Genomic DNA, 15337 nt, shown 5'->3' on the forward strand with positions numbered 1-15337 from the left:
GCCCAGCAAATAAATCTGAGAGCCTGCTCTCGATGGGGTCCTGGAAAGCTCTGTCCTGCCAAGCATCCAGCTCCCTGCTCCCCCTGGAGGCCCCGGGGATTAGGAGCTCATGGGAGGGGAGCCGCAGGACACAGCAGGGGCCAGGCCAGTGCACGGCCCGTGAGCCACTCACCAGGAGTCGGGCCAGCAGCTTCTGCGGTGCGGGGAGATCCACTGGGGAGAGAAAGATACAGGACACTGAGGCTGCCCCGCTCCCGTACCCCGGGGGAACTTCCCCTGCAAGGTGTTGCCACAACGGCATCCCGGCGCCCCCCAGAATGCAGGAGGGGTCAGGTCGGGGGATTTTCCACAAAGAACATCACTACAACTGGCCATCCTGGGAAGGAGGAGCCTGGTGCTATGGGCTGGGGCTGAGAAGATGCTCTTTTTTTCCCCAATTTATTTAATTATTTATTTTAATTGGAGGCTAATTACTTTCCAATATTGTAGTGGTTTTTGCCATACATTGACATGAATCAGCTATGGGTGGACATGTGATCCCCATCCTGTACCCCCCTCCCACCTCCCTCCCCATCCCACCCCTCAGGGTCATCCCAGTGCACCGGCCCTGAGTGCCTGCCCTGTTTCATGCAGCGAACCTGGACTGGCGATCTATTCCATATATGGTAATATACATGTTTCAGCGCTCTTCTCTCACATCACCCAACCCTTGCCTTCTCCCACCAAGTCCAAACGTCTGTTCTTTACATCTGTGTCTTCTTTTGCTGTCTCGCATATAGGGTCATCGTTACCATCTTTCTAAATTCCATAGATATGCGTGCATATACTGTGCTCTTTTCAGGACATGCCCGCTTGGAGTGCACACCCGGCCGGCCTGAGAGTGTTTCACTCCTACTGTGAGTCTTGGCCTCCTTGAGCCAACAGTAACTAGACACCGCCCCCTCCCCTCCCCTCCCTCTGCAGGCTTTGGGAGGCTGTGAGCCCACGAGTAGGGTGCTCACAGCATTTGGACCAGTGAGCGAGGGAAGGGCAGGCCTGCTGGAAGCTGTGGGGAGGGGCGGCACCCAGGAAGGAGCCAGTCCCAGACTCAGGGTCGCGGCAGGAGGCAGACCAGGGGTGGTCTAGCCGGATGCTCAGAGCAGCCTCTGCCCCTACCATCGCTGGGTCCTGTAGGCTCGCAGTCACCTCCTGTCACCGGCCACATCCATCCTCAAAGCCCCAGGACCATGACAGCAGCCCCCTGGGACAGCAGGGTCCCCGTAAGTAGGTCGGTCTAGTCCCTTTCTTGAGGGTCTGGTGCTAACAAGTGCGTCATCACGGTGAGTTGGAGGGCCTGGTGGGGGTGGTTCCAGAGGCCTCGGATGGGATATACAGTCCTTCCAGTGGGCTCACAGGGGCCAGAGAGCTCACACCTGCGGGAAGCCTTCCCTGGGGTCTGGGCCAGGGTGGGCGGGAGGTGGGGACGAGAGGAGTGGGCTGCCAGAGGAAGTGTGCACGACTTTAACCTCCTCGGATTTCGGCAAGGGCGGCCTCTTTGGCAAGGCCTGGCTCTCTGGGCTCCGGGCTGCTTCCTGGAGAAGGGGGAACGGTCCGAGGCACGGGGCGGCCCACCTGCCCAGTCCCTCCAGCTGGCGCAGGGGGGCTGCCCACCGTGCCTGCTCTTGCTTGTGCTGGCCTCCTCGTCCTTGGCATGCAGCTGGCGCTCGGCCAGGTTGGTGAGGCTGACGCAGATGGGGGTCAAGGCCTCCGTGTAGTCCGTCTCCATGATGTAGCACAGGAGCCTCACCCAGAATTCCTATGGGGGGTGATGGGGGTAAGGTGGGGGTGCTGGGATCAGCCAGCCTGGGCATCGCACAGTCCTGCGATGAGATGGTCGGCCCCTCCCCACCCTGGCAGCACTGTCTCGGCCTCGCTTCTCCAGAACCACACTCCGACCCACTGACTGACTGCCTCAGGCCCGCCAGCTCCACTGCCCAGCCTGGGCCTCTGCCAAGGCCATCTAAGCTGCACCCACCCCATGGCCGAGGGGGTCAGCTAGTCCTGGGCCCTTGACCGCTGTGCCCGCTGGCTTCACTCCAACCCTGCATGCAGCACATCCTCTTTGACCAGCCCTCTCTCTAATCCCCAATCCCCTGAGAGACACACTGGGCAGACAACCTATCCATGCTTGCCAACTCTGATGATTAGTTTCTATGTGTCAACTTGGCAAGTGAATGCACACAGTTATTCAATCAAACACTAATCTAGGCATGGCAGTGAAGGTATTTTGATGCAATCTGATGAAAGTCCATAATCCATATAGGAGGTTACTCTGGAAAATGTGAGTGGACTTGATTAAATCAGTTGAGGGCAAAAAACAGGTTTCCCTGAGGAAGAGAGTGTGCCTCAAGGTTGCAGCCTCAGCTACTGCCTGAGTTTTTAGCCTGCTGGCCTACCTCCTAAATTTCAGACTCGCCAGCTCACAATTGCACAATATATATGTTGTTGTTCAGTTGCTCAGTCATGTCCGACTCTTTGCGATCCCATGGACTGCAGCACGCCAGGCCTTTCTGTCCTTCACCATCTCCCGGAGTTTGCTCAAACTCATGTCTATAGAGTCGGTGATGCCATCCAATCATCTCATCCTCTGTTGTCCCCTTCTCCTCCTGCCGTTAATCTTTCCCAGCACCAGGGTCTTTTCCAATGAGTCAGCTCTTCCCATCAGGTGGCCAAAGTATTGGAGCTTCAGCTTCAGCATCAGTCCTTCCGATGATTATTCAGAGCTGATTTCCTTTTGCATTGACTGGTTTGAGCTTCTTGCTGTCCAAGGCACTCTCAAGAGTCTTCTCCAACATCACAATTCTAAAGCATCAGTTCTTTGGCACTCAGACTTTTTTATGGTCCAACTATCTCATCAGTACATGAATCCTGGAAAAACCATAGCTTTGACTATACAGATCTTTGTCTGCAAAGTAATGTCTCAGCTTTTTGATATGCTGTCTAGGTCTGTCATAGCTTTTCTTCCAAAAAGCAAGAATCGTTTAATTTCATGGCTGCAGTCACCATCTGTAAAGATTTTGGAGCCCAAGAAAATAAAGTCTGTCACTGTGTCCATTGTTTCCCCATCTACTTGCTGTGAAGTGATGGGACAGGATGCCATGATCTTCATTTTCTAAATGTTCAGTTTTAACTCAGCTTTTTCAGTCTCTTCTTGTACCTTCATCAAGAGGCTCTTTAGTTCCTCTTTGCTTTCTTTCATAAGGGTGGTGTCATTTGCATATCTGAGTTTATTGATATTTTTGAGATACACACACAGACACACACACACACACACACACATATCTCCTACTGGTTCTATTTCTCTACAGATTCTTCGAGTCATGACTCTAGCCTTTCAACTTCACCCTGCCATCTCCCATCTCACCAGGTGATCACTGAACACCCCCAGTGACCCTGATTCCTTTTAGCCCCACTCCCACCCCTAGGAGTTTGGGGTGAGCTCCTGTGCTACTAACAAGTGAATTTGCTTGATGTCTTGTAGCCATAAGGACTAGAATCCCTGGCTCCTGGGTTGCCCCAGGGATGTAGCATAATGAACAGGAAAGACCATTTTTATCCTGGCTCCACTTTTTACCACCTTAGAATCCTTGAGGAAATTAATGAGTCCCTCTGAGCCTCAGTTTCCTCATTTATAAAAGCTAGGTAACAATAACAACAGACCTTACCTCACAGGGTGGTTGGGGTAATTAAATAAGATTCTAGATACTACACATCTAGTACAGTGCCTGCCACGTGTACTCAATGAATTGTAACCACTATCATTATTACTACTATAACTATTATTTTTGTAATTAAGAGAAGCTGCCACTGGATGGGGAGCATCTGGCCCATGGCCTCAATTAATAGACAATTATCCTTTCCATGTGCAGTCATGGTAAACTTTTCCTATCTTATTGCTATGTCACATTGTAATGCAATTAAAAATTGACACATTTGTTTCCCCTGTGAACAACTTGGGGGTCATACTGAGCCTTCCTGTGTATGCCCTGATGACTTACACATAGTTGGAACTCATGAATGTCTGTGAAATATAATCCCTAGAATCACTTATTTGCACACTCACACATATACACACATGCATGCATATGCATGGGCCCCCCAAGAGGCTCTAGTGTGAAGAATCTGCCTGCCAATGCAGAAGACAAGTGTGATCCTTGGGTCTGGGAGATCTTCTGGAGTAGGAAATGGCACTCCACTCCAGTATTCTTGCCTGGAAAATTCTATGGGCAGAGGAGCCTGGTGGGCTACAGTCCATGGGGCCACAATGAATCGGACCTGAGTGACTGGATACATGCGCGTGTGCACACACACACACACACCCTGGACTGAGGGCCTTTAAGGTGATGGATGCATTTCAAACAATAAGTCAAGTGATATATATTAGGCCTACTGTGTGCCAAGCACTGCCCTGGTGAAGGTAATAAGGTCCCACCAAGGAAGTGAATCTTGAAAAACAAGCTCAGGTAATTGAAAGATCTGGGGCCGCCCATCCTCCCAGGTAGTGGGAATGGGAGAAGCAACAGTGCCGAATTCTGGGCCTGTGCTATCCTCCCCTCACAGCCTCGCACAGCACAGACATGAGCCATCAGCCCCAGGATGCCAGCCCACTTGGCCAACTCACATTGGTCATCCCACTGACAGAAGAGGTTATGATCCTCACGGTGTCCATGGTGACCTTGTGGACCATCTTCTCCTCTAGGTCCCTCTGATAAAAGTTGTCCCTGCGGTTGGTCTGGAAGACAGAACCAAGCAGTGCCAGCTTGTGGGCCGGCAGGGGCTTGCCATGGTCTCCGCTGTGGTTTACTCTCCCGCAAGAGGCTTAACACCCAGATACTGAGTCTCCGGGAAGCCCAGAGCTGTGCACGTGTTTCACTATCTTCTAGACCCCTGGCAGCTTACTGTGTGTGTCTGTGTGCTTGTACATGCAAGCAGGTTCATTGAGCAGTGCTCTTTCCTCAGCGCAGTGGAAACCATTTCTAAAGCCCAGTCATCCACCATCACTCACCAGTTTGTAGGTGGACAAGGTCAGCTGCACAGACACGTACTTCAGGCCCCAGCCTTTGATCCTGTCCTGGAATCCGGACAGGGCCAGCTGCCCGATGATGCGGAGAATGGCCATCCTCACCTGAGAGGCCAGAGCACAGACATGCTGGGCGCTAGAGGTTCCGCCGGCACCCAATCCATGACACGAGACAGTTAAGATGTGAGGGTGCTGTGGTCTGGAAGGGGTCTCTGGGGCTACCTGGATGCTGCCCACTCTGTCCACCACCGCCTGCCTCATCCAGGGGACCCCGCTCAGCAGCAGGTCTACCCAGGAGCCTCATCAAAGCCCTTCAGAGACATGAGCACACTGCTTTCTCGGTAGGGCTGCTCCATCCTCAGGCGGCCCTGGTGAGAACCACCTGACTCTGCTCTCGGGCTCCCCAGGGCTCATACATGGGGATGACACAGAACAAGCCTATTCCCTCTGCCCCTGACATCCTCCAGGTACTGAAGACAGCTCTGCCTGAGGCTCAAGACCGAGCACCCTGTTCCCTCCCTGGTTTGGGGAGACCCTCACCGTCCTGAACTGCACCCCCAGGACATGAGGGGTCAGCCGCAGGGGCCGTGTCCAGAAGCCAAGCTATTCTCCAGGGGGCCGAGGCTGCAGTGGCCAAGATGGTGGGTTTTAGCCTTTATTTGCAGAGTTGCTTTTCTCAAATGTGGTAATGACCTTACAAAACACCTAGCTAGCCAAGAAACTTGGGCTGACGCTGGGTGTTTGGCCTCTCCTCTGTCCAGGGTAGTGTCGGAGCCCCTTCACAGGAAAACTCCAGGTTCTTGGTGACAGGGAGGGTCTCAGGAGAGGGGCCACAGCTTCGAGGAGCCTTATTCTTCTCCAGCCCCACTCAGGACTGGCTGGAAAGGTAGGTTTTCCATCAAAGGGCCTTCCTTGAGAAGGCAGCCTCACCTCCACGCACAGAGCTGGAGGGGAGGGGTGGCAAGGAGGCTGTAGCTGACGGAAGAAGGCGCCCTGACTTCCGTCCACTTGCCCCGCAGAGGCCCAGCACACACCCCCTTTCTGGGTCTCCCCGCCCTGTTACCTTGGACCGGGTGTCGGAGAGTGTGTTCTTGACCACTCGGATGGCCAGGTAGATGGTCCTGATGCTCATTCTGGGCTCTGAAAGAGGAAAGCTCGCCTGGAGGTCCACTGGCCTCAGGGCTGGGCTCTGAGGAGATGCCCAGAAGTGGTGAGGCCTCTCTGCCACCTTCCACGGGAGACAGAGGTTCAGGATTCGTCCATGCCGTCCCTCCTGAGAACCTCTGACTCACCCCCACAAGCTCAGGGCCGCTTCCCTCAGAAGTCACCCGGCGCTCTCAATGCCCACCCACCCCAGCCCGGGGGGTCGTCTCTATGCCTCACTCCCTTGGCCTCTGCTTCGCGTGTGTCTCTTTGGAAACTAGTGGACTCTCCTTGAGGGCAGGGTCTCCTCCTAAGAGCTCGGTGGTTCCCTCAGCGGGACACACAGGGCCAGACACACAGCGGACACAACGGAGACCACACTGCCCGGCTGCGGAGGCCGGGGCTCCGGGGCCAGGCTGCTGCGCTGTCTCTGGCTCCACCGCTCCCAGCTGTGTGACCTCAGGGGACTTACTCAGCCCCTCTGAGCCTCAGCTTCCTCCCCTGTGAAAGGCGGACACTGAGAGCAGGTCCCTCACCAAGCCTCTGTGAGCACTGACACGAGCGGACACACACAGGGCCTGGTGCGCAAGAGTGTGTGTGTGTGTGCTGGAGGGAGGGTGAGGAGGAAGATTAGGGAGGGAAGGAAGGGTGCGGAGAAGGCTCTCGAGAGGTCGGCGTGGACAGAACCACAGTCAGGCACTCAGGGCCTTGCTACACTCAAGTCTAGGTGCTACTAGACGTCACTGCAGGAGGAGGAATAACAGGAAATCAGGTCGGGGTGGAAGAGAGCGGGAATTCAGGCACCAAGGGATGATGTTACACTTAAGAGTTTTTCACCTCTAAAATGGAAACTTTTTTTCCTGATTATAAAAATAGTCTATGTTCACTGAGAAATTAAAATAAAAGACAACCAGCCTTCATGGTTTAGGTGTATCCTCATTTATGCATAAAAGAGCACCTAGATTTCTTTCACATCACAGAGGTCATAGAGGTGGAGGTGATGGAATTCCAGTTGTCCTATTTCAAATCCTAAAAGATGATGCTGTGAAAGTGCTGCACTCAATATCTCAGTAAATTTGGAAAGCTGAGCAGTGGCCTCAGGACTGGAAAAGGTCAGTTTTCACTCCAGTCCCAAAGAAAGGCAATGCCAAAGAGTGCTCAAACTACTGCACAATTGCACTCATCCCATATGCTAGTAAAATAATGCTCAAAATTCTCCAAGCCAGGCTTCAGCAATACGTGAACTGAGAATTAGATGTTCAAGCTGGTTTTAGAAAAGGCAGAGGAAACAGAGATCAAATTGCCACCATCTGGTGGATCATCAAAAAAGCAAGAGAGCTCCAGAAAAACATGTACTTCTGCTTTATTGACTATGCCAAAGCCTTTGACTGTGTGGATCACAACAAACTCTGGAAAATTCTGAAAGAGATGGGAATACCAGACCACCTCACCTGCCTCTTGAGAAACCTGCATGCAGGTCAGGAAGCAACAGTTAGAACTGGACATGGAACCACAGACTGGTTCCAAACAGGAAAAGGAGTACGTCAAGGCTGTATATTGTCACCCTGCTTATTTAACTTATATGTAGAGTACATCATGAGAAATGCTGGGCTGGAGGAAGCACAAGCTGGAATCTAGGTTGCCGGAAGAAATATCAACAACCTCAGAAAAGCAGACGACACCACCCTTAAGGCAGAAAATGAAGAAGAACTAAAGAGCCTCTTGATGAAAGTGAAAGAGGAGAGTGAAAAAGTTGGCTTAAAGCTCAACATTCAGAAAACTAAGATCATGGCATCTGGTCCCATCACTTCATGGGAAATAGATGGGGAAACAGTGCAAACAGTGGCTGACTTTATTTTTCTGGACTCCAAAATCACTGTGGATGGTGACTGCAGCCATGAAATTAAAAGACGCCTACTCCTTGGAAGGAATTTTATGACCAACCTAGATAGCATATTGAAAAGCAGAGACATTACTTTGTCAACAAAGGTCTGTCTAGTCAAGGCTATGGTTTTTCCAGTGGTCATGTATGGATGTGAGAGTTGGACTATAAAAAAAGCTGAGCACCAAAGAATTGATGCTTTTGAACTGTGGTGTTAGAGAAGAGTCTTGAGAGTCCCCTGGACTGCAAGGAGATCCAACCAGTCCTTCCTAAAGAATATCAGTCCTGGGTGTTCATTGGAAGGACTGATGCTGAACTTGAGAATCCAATACTCTGGCCACCTGATGCAAGGAGCTGATTTATTTGAAAAGACCCTGATGCTGGGAAAGATTGAGGGCAGGAGGAGAGGGGGCAACAGAGGATGAGATGGTTGGATGGCATCACCGACTCGATGGACATGGGTTTGGGTGGACTCCAGGAGGTGGAGATAGACAGGGAGGCCTGGCATGCTGAGGTTCATGGGGTTGCAAGGAGCTGGACACCACTGAGCAACTGAACTGAACTGAAAGAGTGAGACACGGCTGAGAAACTTTCACTTTCACTGTTGCTTAAATTTGCATTTCTGTAAAAGATGGGTTTACTGTCAGGAGAGTGTCTCTCACATACAGTTGCTCAGCGTGTGTACTGCACAAGGATATGTAGCTGAAGGGCTGACCTGATGCCAACCAAGCACTTCTCAGGGCTTCCCAGGTGGCGCTAGTGGAAAAGAACTCTCCTGCCAATGCAGGAGACATAAGAGATGTGGATTTGATCCGTGGGTCAGGAAGATGCCCTGGAGGAGGAAATGACAACCCACTCCAGTATTCTTGCCTGGAGAATCCCATGGACAGAGGAGCCTGGCGGGCTGGGAGACAATGGACATGAAGGAAGCGCCTGAGCACAACAGCACGTGGGCTTCTCCAACCATGCAAGACCAAACGCTGCCAGTAGAGGGCGCCTTGTTCAAATTCAAGCGGACGCTCTCTGAGCCGGCGCTCTCAGGGACAGTGTTTCCCTGTAGATAGCTAGGCCAGGCTTAGGGTTTGGGCTGAGGGGATTCAGAAGCAGGGTTTCAGACTAAGCTTTGGCACTGAGTCAACGGGCTTTGGGGCTACATCTATACTGTGTATCTAGGCTTTATATGCAGCCTTTCAGCTAGCTTTGGGAGTTATACTAGGATTTGTGCAAATGGTTTGAAATTCAGGCTCAGGTAGAAGCTGGGATTCAGGGCTGAAGGAGAGGGGCGAGGGTGTGGAGGGTGGGACACAAGGCTGGTTAGGTTCAAGAATGGGAAACGAAGCCACGGAGAGCCCTGACTCCGCGGCCCACCCAGCAGGGTCTATAGAGAGGAAATGGTCCAGGCACTTCCACAGCAGTCCAGGGGCTAAGACTCCGTGCTTCCATCGCAGGGAGCATGGCTTCCATCCCCGGTCAGGGCACTCAGGTCCCACATGCCGCCGCAGGATGCGGCCAGAAAGTTAAGGGGAAAAAAAGGCCAGATATGCCTGACACCTGCCACCCTTGCTCCCGCCCGATCTCCCTGCGGGGTGAGTGCTCACCATCTGCGCTCACCACTGCCCTGATCAGGGCCAGGGTCCCCACGCGGACGGCCTCCTTGCTCATCTCCATCTGACCGAGGAAGAACTTCATCAGCTCCTTGGGGTAGGAGCGGGCTGCAGAGTGTGAGGGGGGAGGACAGCTTCAGTCGTGCCCTGAGTCAAGGGCGGCAGCGGGACAAGGCAGCCCCGGGGCCCGGCGCTCAGAGGGGGCCGGCACTCCCGAGGGCTCCCGGGGGCGCCTCACCAAGGGCTATGAAGCAGTGCACGATCTCCGTCAGGTTCTGGCTGCTGTACTGCTGCTGGGCGGGGGCCCTGGAGCACACCTGGGGAGGGCCGGGCAGGGGGTGGAGAGGTCTGCACACCACCCGCCCCAGCGCGCCTGCCCTGACCCTCCCCAACCCCGCGTCCCCTGACCCGCCCCCAGCCCGCCTCCCCTGACCCGCCCCCAGCGCGCCTCCCCTGACCCGCCCCCAGCGCTCATTCCCCTGACCCGCCCACAGACAGCGTCCCCTGACCCGCCCACAGCCCGCCTCCCCTGACCCGCCCCCAGGCCGCCTCCCCTGACCCGGCCCCAGCGCGCCTCCCCTGACCCGCCCCCAGCGCGCCTCCCCTGACCCGCCCCCAGCGCTCATTCCCCTGACCCGCCCACAGACAGCGTCCCCTGACCCGCCCCCAACCCACCTCCCCAACCCGCCCCCAGGCCGCCTCCCCTGACCCGGCCCCAGCGCGCCTCCCCTGACCCGCCCCCTGCGCGCCTCCCCTGACTCTCCCAAAGCCCGTGTCCCGTGGCCCGCACACAGCGCGCCACACCTGACCCGCCCACAGCCCGCCTCCCCTGACCCGCCCCCAGCGCACCTCCCCTGGCCCGCCCACAGCCGTCTCACCTGGACCACCCACAGCCCCCGTCCCCTGACCCGCCCATAGCTCCCCTCCCCTGACCCACCCCCAGCGCGCCTCACCTGACCCACCCACAGCGCCCGTCCCCTGACCCGCCCACAGCGCCCTTCACCTGACCCGCCCACAGCCCGCCTCAGCTGACCCGCCCCCAGCCCGCGTCCCCTGACCCGCCCACAACCCACCACGCCTGACCCGCCCACAGCCCGCCTCCCCTGACCCGCCCCAGCGCGCCTCACCTGACCCGCCCACAGCGCGCCTCACCTGACCCGCCCCCAGCCCGCGTCCCCTGACCCGGCCCCAGCGCGCCTCCCCTGACCCGCCCCCTGCGCGCCTCCCCTGACTCTCCCAAAGCCCGTGTCCCGTGGCCCGCACACAGCGCGCCACACCTGACCCGCCCACAGCCCGCCTCCCCTGACCCGCCCCCAGCGCACCTCCCCTGGCCCGCCCACAGCCGTCTCACCTGGACCACCCACAGCCCCCGTCCCCTGACCCGCCCATAGCTCCCCTCCCCTGACCCACCCCCAGCGCGCCTCACCTGACCCACCCACAGCGCCCGTCCCCTGACCCGCCCACAGCGCCCTTCACCTGACCCGCCCACAGCCCGCCTCAGCTGACCCGCCCCCAGCCCGCGTCCCCTGACCCGCCCACAACCCACCACGCCTGACCCGCCCACAGCCCGCCTCCCCTGACCCGCCCCAGCGCGCCTCACCTGACCCGCCCACAGCGCGCCTCACCTGACCCGCCCCCAGCCCGCGTCCCCTGACCCGCCCCCAGCGCACCTCCCCTGGCCTGCCCACAGCCCGCCTCCCCTGACCCGCCCCCAGCCCGCCTCACCTGGACCACCCACAGCCCCCGTCCCCTGACCCGCCCATAGCGCCCCTCCCCTGACCCACCCCCAGCGCGCCTCACCTGACCCGCCCACAGCCCGGGTCCCCTGGCCCGCACACAGCGCTCCTCCCATGGCCCGCCCCCAGCCCGCCTCCCCTGACCCGCCCCCAGCGCACATTCCCCTGAACTGCCCACAGACAGCGTCCCCTGACCCGCCCACAACCCGCCTCCCCTGACCCGCCCCCAGCCCGCCACCCCTGACCCGCCCCCAGCCTCCGTCCCCTGACCCGACCCCAGCGCGCCTGCCCTGACCCTCCCCAACCCCGCGTCCCCTGACCCGACCCCAGCGCGCCTCCCCTGACCCTCCCCAACCCCGCGTCCCCTGACCCGCCCCCAGTCCGCCTGCCCTGACCCGCCCCCAGCGAACATTCCCCTGACCCGCCCCCAACCCCGCGTCCCATGACCCGCCCCCAGCCCGCCTCCCCTGACCCGCCCCCAGCGAACATTTCCCCTGACCCGCCCCCAACCCCGCGTCCCATGACCCGCCCCCAGCCCGCCTCCCCTGACCCGCCCCCAGCCCCTGTCCCCTGACCCGCCCCCAGCGCGCCTCCCCTGACCCGCCCTGGGGAAGGCCACGCCCCGCGCGGCCCTGGGGCTCACCTGGACGTGCAGCTCCGTGAAGATGGTGTGCAGCTGCATCTGCGGGACTGGGCTGTTGGTGATGACGGACATCTCCAGGATCTGCCTCAAGACCTGCCGCAGGCGGGAAACGGTGGCAGGTGACCTTCGACCGACTCGGGTCAAACGCCAGACCTTTGCCCCTTGATGTTCCCCCTCTGGATGTATCAGCATCCCCTGGGAGCTGGGCAGAGATGCCACCTCTCAAGCCCCGCCCAGACCCCCGAGTCCGTCTCTATTTCCAGCTGCCTCTGAGGATTGCCGTGGACACTGTAGCTCGGCAGGGCTGCACTAGGGCCACCTACTGTGGCGTTCAAGGCCTTCTTCGCCTTTCTCCCCTAGCCACCTAGAGGTGCATCCCAACTTTAGACAGAAGGTCTGCACGTGGCTCCCCAAATGCGGCATGTTTCTTTCTGTTCCCAGCTCTCACCAGGAGAAGGGCCTCGCCTCGTCTGTAAATGAGTGACCCCCTTCACAATATACAGCAGCCCAGGTCACAACTCAGCTCAGAATCTTACAAAGACTCCATCTCACACACGTCCAAGGCTGGTAAGAGGTTGAATGGTGTCCCCCGCCGCCAGAATCCATGTCCACTCACAACCTCAGAATGTGAGCTCACTTGGAAATAGGGTCTTTGCATACCCAATTACTTAAGGCTCTCAAGATGAGATCACCCTGACAACGCCTTACATCAAAGGACCAGTGTCCTTACGAGAAGAGGAGAAGACAGAGAGAGACACAGAGATGGCCATGTGACCACGGAGGGGGGTGCTGGAGTGACGCAGTGCCTGGGCCACCAGAAGCTGGAAGAGGCAAGATTCTCCCCTAGAGCCTACAGAAGAAGCTTAGCCTGCCGACACCTTGATTTCAGACTGCCGGCTTCCAGAACCATGACACACACATCTCTGTGGTTTTAAGCCACCTGCCTCCTGGTTCTTTGTTGCAACAGCCTTAGGAAACCGCTATGAGAGCTGTGACCTCACCGTGGGCCCCAGAACCCTTTGAGGTATCATCCTTTCTGCCTGGCTTCCCTGCTGGCTCAGACAGTAAAGAATCTGTGTGCAAAATGGGAGACCCAGCTTTGATTTCTGGGCCAGGAAGATCCCCTGGAGAAGGAACAGGCAACCCACTCCAGTATTCTTGCCTGGGAAATCCCACGGGCCGAGAATCCTGGCGGGACACAGTCTACGGGGTCGCAAAGAGTCGGGCATGACTGAGTGGCTAACACATGTGTAACGACAGCATATATTTCTTGGAAATCGGACAAGTGCCAGGTCGCGTGGCTACATCTCCCACCCGTGAGAACACCCCACGGGACACTCAGGAGCCCTAAATACCCTGAGCCCCCAGCCCAGGCCCCTCACCTGAGTGATAAAGAGCGCCTCCAGGCTGCCCTGGTACTCCGCCAGCAGCAGAGGGATGTAGTCGTACACCTGCTCCCGCAGGTCATCGTTGGGCAGGAGGAGGTTCAGCATGGGCTTCAGGGACTTGATGACCCCCAGCTTCACCTAGCACAGGAGCCCGGTCTCTAGACCCCTCGGCCAGGACCACCAGGAAGGTCCTGTGACATCAGCCCCAGCCTCGGAATCAAGGACAGGTGACTGAGGGGACCTTGCAGTAGGGTCCTGGCCTCCCCCGGGCCCCCCAGCTGCCAAGCCTGTCCCCCAAGTCCTGACTCTGTCACTCAGGAGACCTTGGACAGGTACTCAACCTCTCTGTGTCTCTGTTTCCTCATTTGTAAAACGGTCCTATGACCCGGAGTTGGCTTGGAAATGGCTCCCACAAGTGAACCGCTCGGAGAGCGCCCGGCACATGTGGAACAGGGACCCTGGTCCAGCAACTCCAGGGGCCTTTATCAAGACACCTGCAGGGCCCCCATGGCTCTGCCGATCAGGTCTCCACCTCCTTGGACCCAATGGTGTCTCAGCCCCGCCAGCTGCACAGGCTGGAGAGCAATGACCCGAGGACCACGGGCTCCCACCCCCACCCAGGAGGGCCCGTCTCACCTCCGGGTTGTTGTTCCGCAGCCACACCGTCACGAAGTAGCGATACATGGGGAACAGCTTCACCGCAAACTGGTCCTCAGTCATCACGGGATACACACTGTCCTCCAGGTGCCTCAGGTAAAACTGCACCGTCTCGCAGAAGGTCTCCATGGCTGCCCCGGGGCACGTGCAGTGAGCCCCGAGAGCCAGGACTCAGAACAGAGCCTTCCGGGGCGCCTTCTCAGGAGGAGCCCTCACACTTCCATAACCAGCAGGTTACTGAGATGGCCAGAGATGCTGCTAGAAACATCTCCTGCAGCCCTCGCCATCTGCCTTTCCAACCCCCCCTCTCAGCTCCTTAAGTTTGGTCCTGCATGAAGCCCCTCCCTGTCTGAGGGAGAAAGACTCCCCCGAGGGGTGGAGCACACAGGTGTGACTGGGCCCCCAGCCTTGAGGTTCATGTTGCAAGGTCAAGGGTGAGACCTCGAAGAAGACTTTTTAACTCAGACCCTGGGGACTCCAAAGCAAAGAGTGGCCAACACGTTCTGTCCTACTTTTCTCAGGTATTGGGGACTTGGGCCCACAAAATCATGACATAATCAAAACCTGGGGCAAGGTGATCAGATATAAATGACCCAAGTCAAGCCCAGGCTGGGACCATTTCCCTGGTCTCCCTCTCCTGCGATCCCCACTGCCTTTTTTCCTCTACCTGTATACCCACCTCCCCCTGTGAGCACCCTGATCAGGCCAGCCCTGCAGGCCCAGGTGGGACACTTACCACCACAGATCACCTGGCGCATCTTGGCTTCATTGGCGAGCCTCAGCATGGTGAACATGGTGGCCAGGGTGATGCCCATGTATGGCATGAACTCAAACACTGCGAGGTGTGGGCAGAGGTCTCAGGGAGTCGGAGGAGGAGGGTCATCAGAGATGGCAACACCATCGCCCACACCTCCAGTGCCCAGAACAGGGCCAGGGAACCCCTTTGCATGGGTTGGGCCACAGGAGATGGTAGGAGGCAGGGGAGGTAAGAAGTGTGAGCTAGGAGCAGGTGAAGGGGAGGGGAGATGTGGGGGGCGACGGGGGGTGCAAGGGAGGGGAGATGGGGGAGGGGAGGAGGGGAGGGGAGAAGGGGGAGGGGAGAAAGGGAGGGGATTGGAGGGGAGAAGGGGGAAGGGGAAGGGGAGAGGGGGTAGGGGGGAAGGGGAGGGGAGAATGGGGAGGGGATTGGAGGGGAGAAGGGGGAAGGGGAGGGGAGAGGGGGACG

The 15337-nt window shown here is 57.4% G+C and overlaps 1 protein-coding gene across 1 annotated transcript in view; it reads right to left on the reverse strand.

The window, feature by feature from the left end:
* Nucleotides 1-15337, reverse strand: part of LOC133040396 (maestro heat-like repeat-containing protein family member 2A) — a 60518-nt gene that overhangs the window by 30528 nt on the left and 14653 nt on the right. The window contains exons 10-16 of the mRNA XM_061120118.1: nucleotides 9927-10005; nucleotides 9683-9796; nucleotides 6123-6199; nucleotides 5045-5164; nucleotides 4661-4771; nucleotides 1651-1795; nucleotides 173-213 (exon numbers count right to left, since the gene is read on the reverse strand). Of these exons, the coding sequence (XP_060976101.1) occupies nucleotides 173-213; nucleotides 1651-1795; nucleotides 4661-4771; nucleotides 5045-5164; nucleotides 6123-6199; nucleotides 9683-9796; nucleotides 9927-10005 (687 nt within the window). The remainder of the gene's footprint in view (nucleotides 1-172; nucleotides 214-1650; nucleotides 1796-4660; nucleotides 4772-5044; nucleotides 5165-6122; nucleotides 6200-9682; nucleotides 9797-9926; nucleotides 10006-15337) is intronic.

This window comes from Dama dama, chromosome 20 (assembly GCF_033118175.1).
Source record: "Dama dama isolate Ldn47 chromosome 20, ASM3311817v1, whole genome shotgun sequence".
Classification (NCBI taxonomy): Eukaryota; Metazoa; Chordata; class Mammalia; order Artiodactyla; family Cervidae; genus Dama; species Dama dama.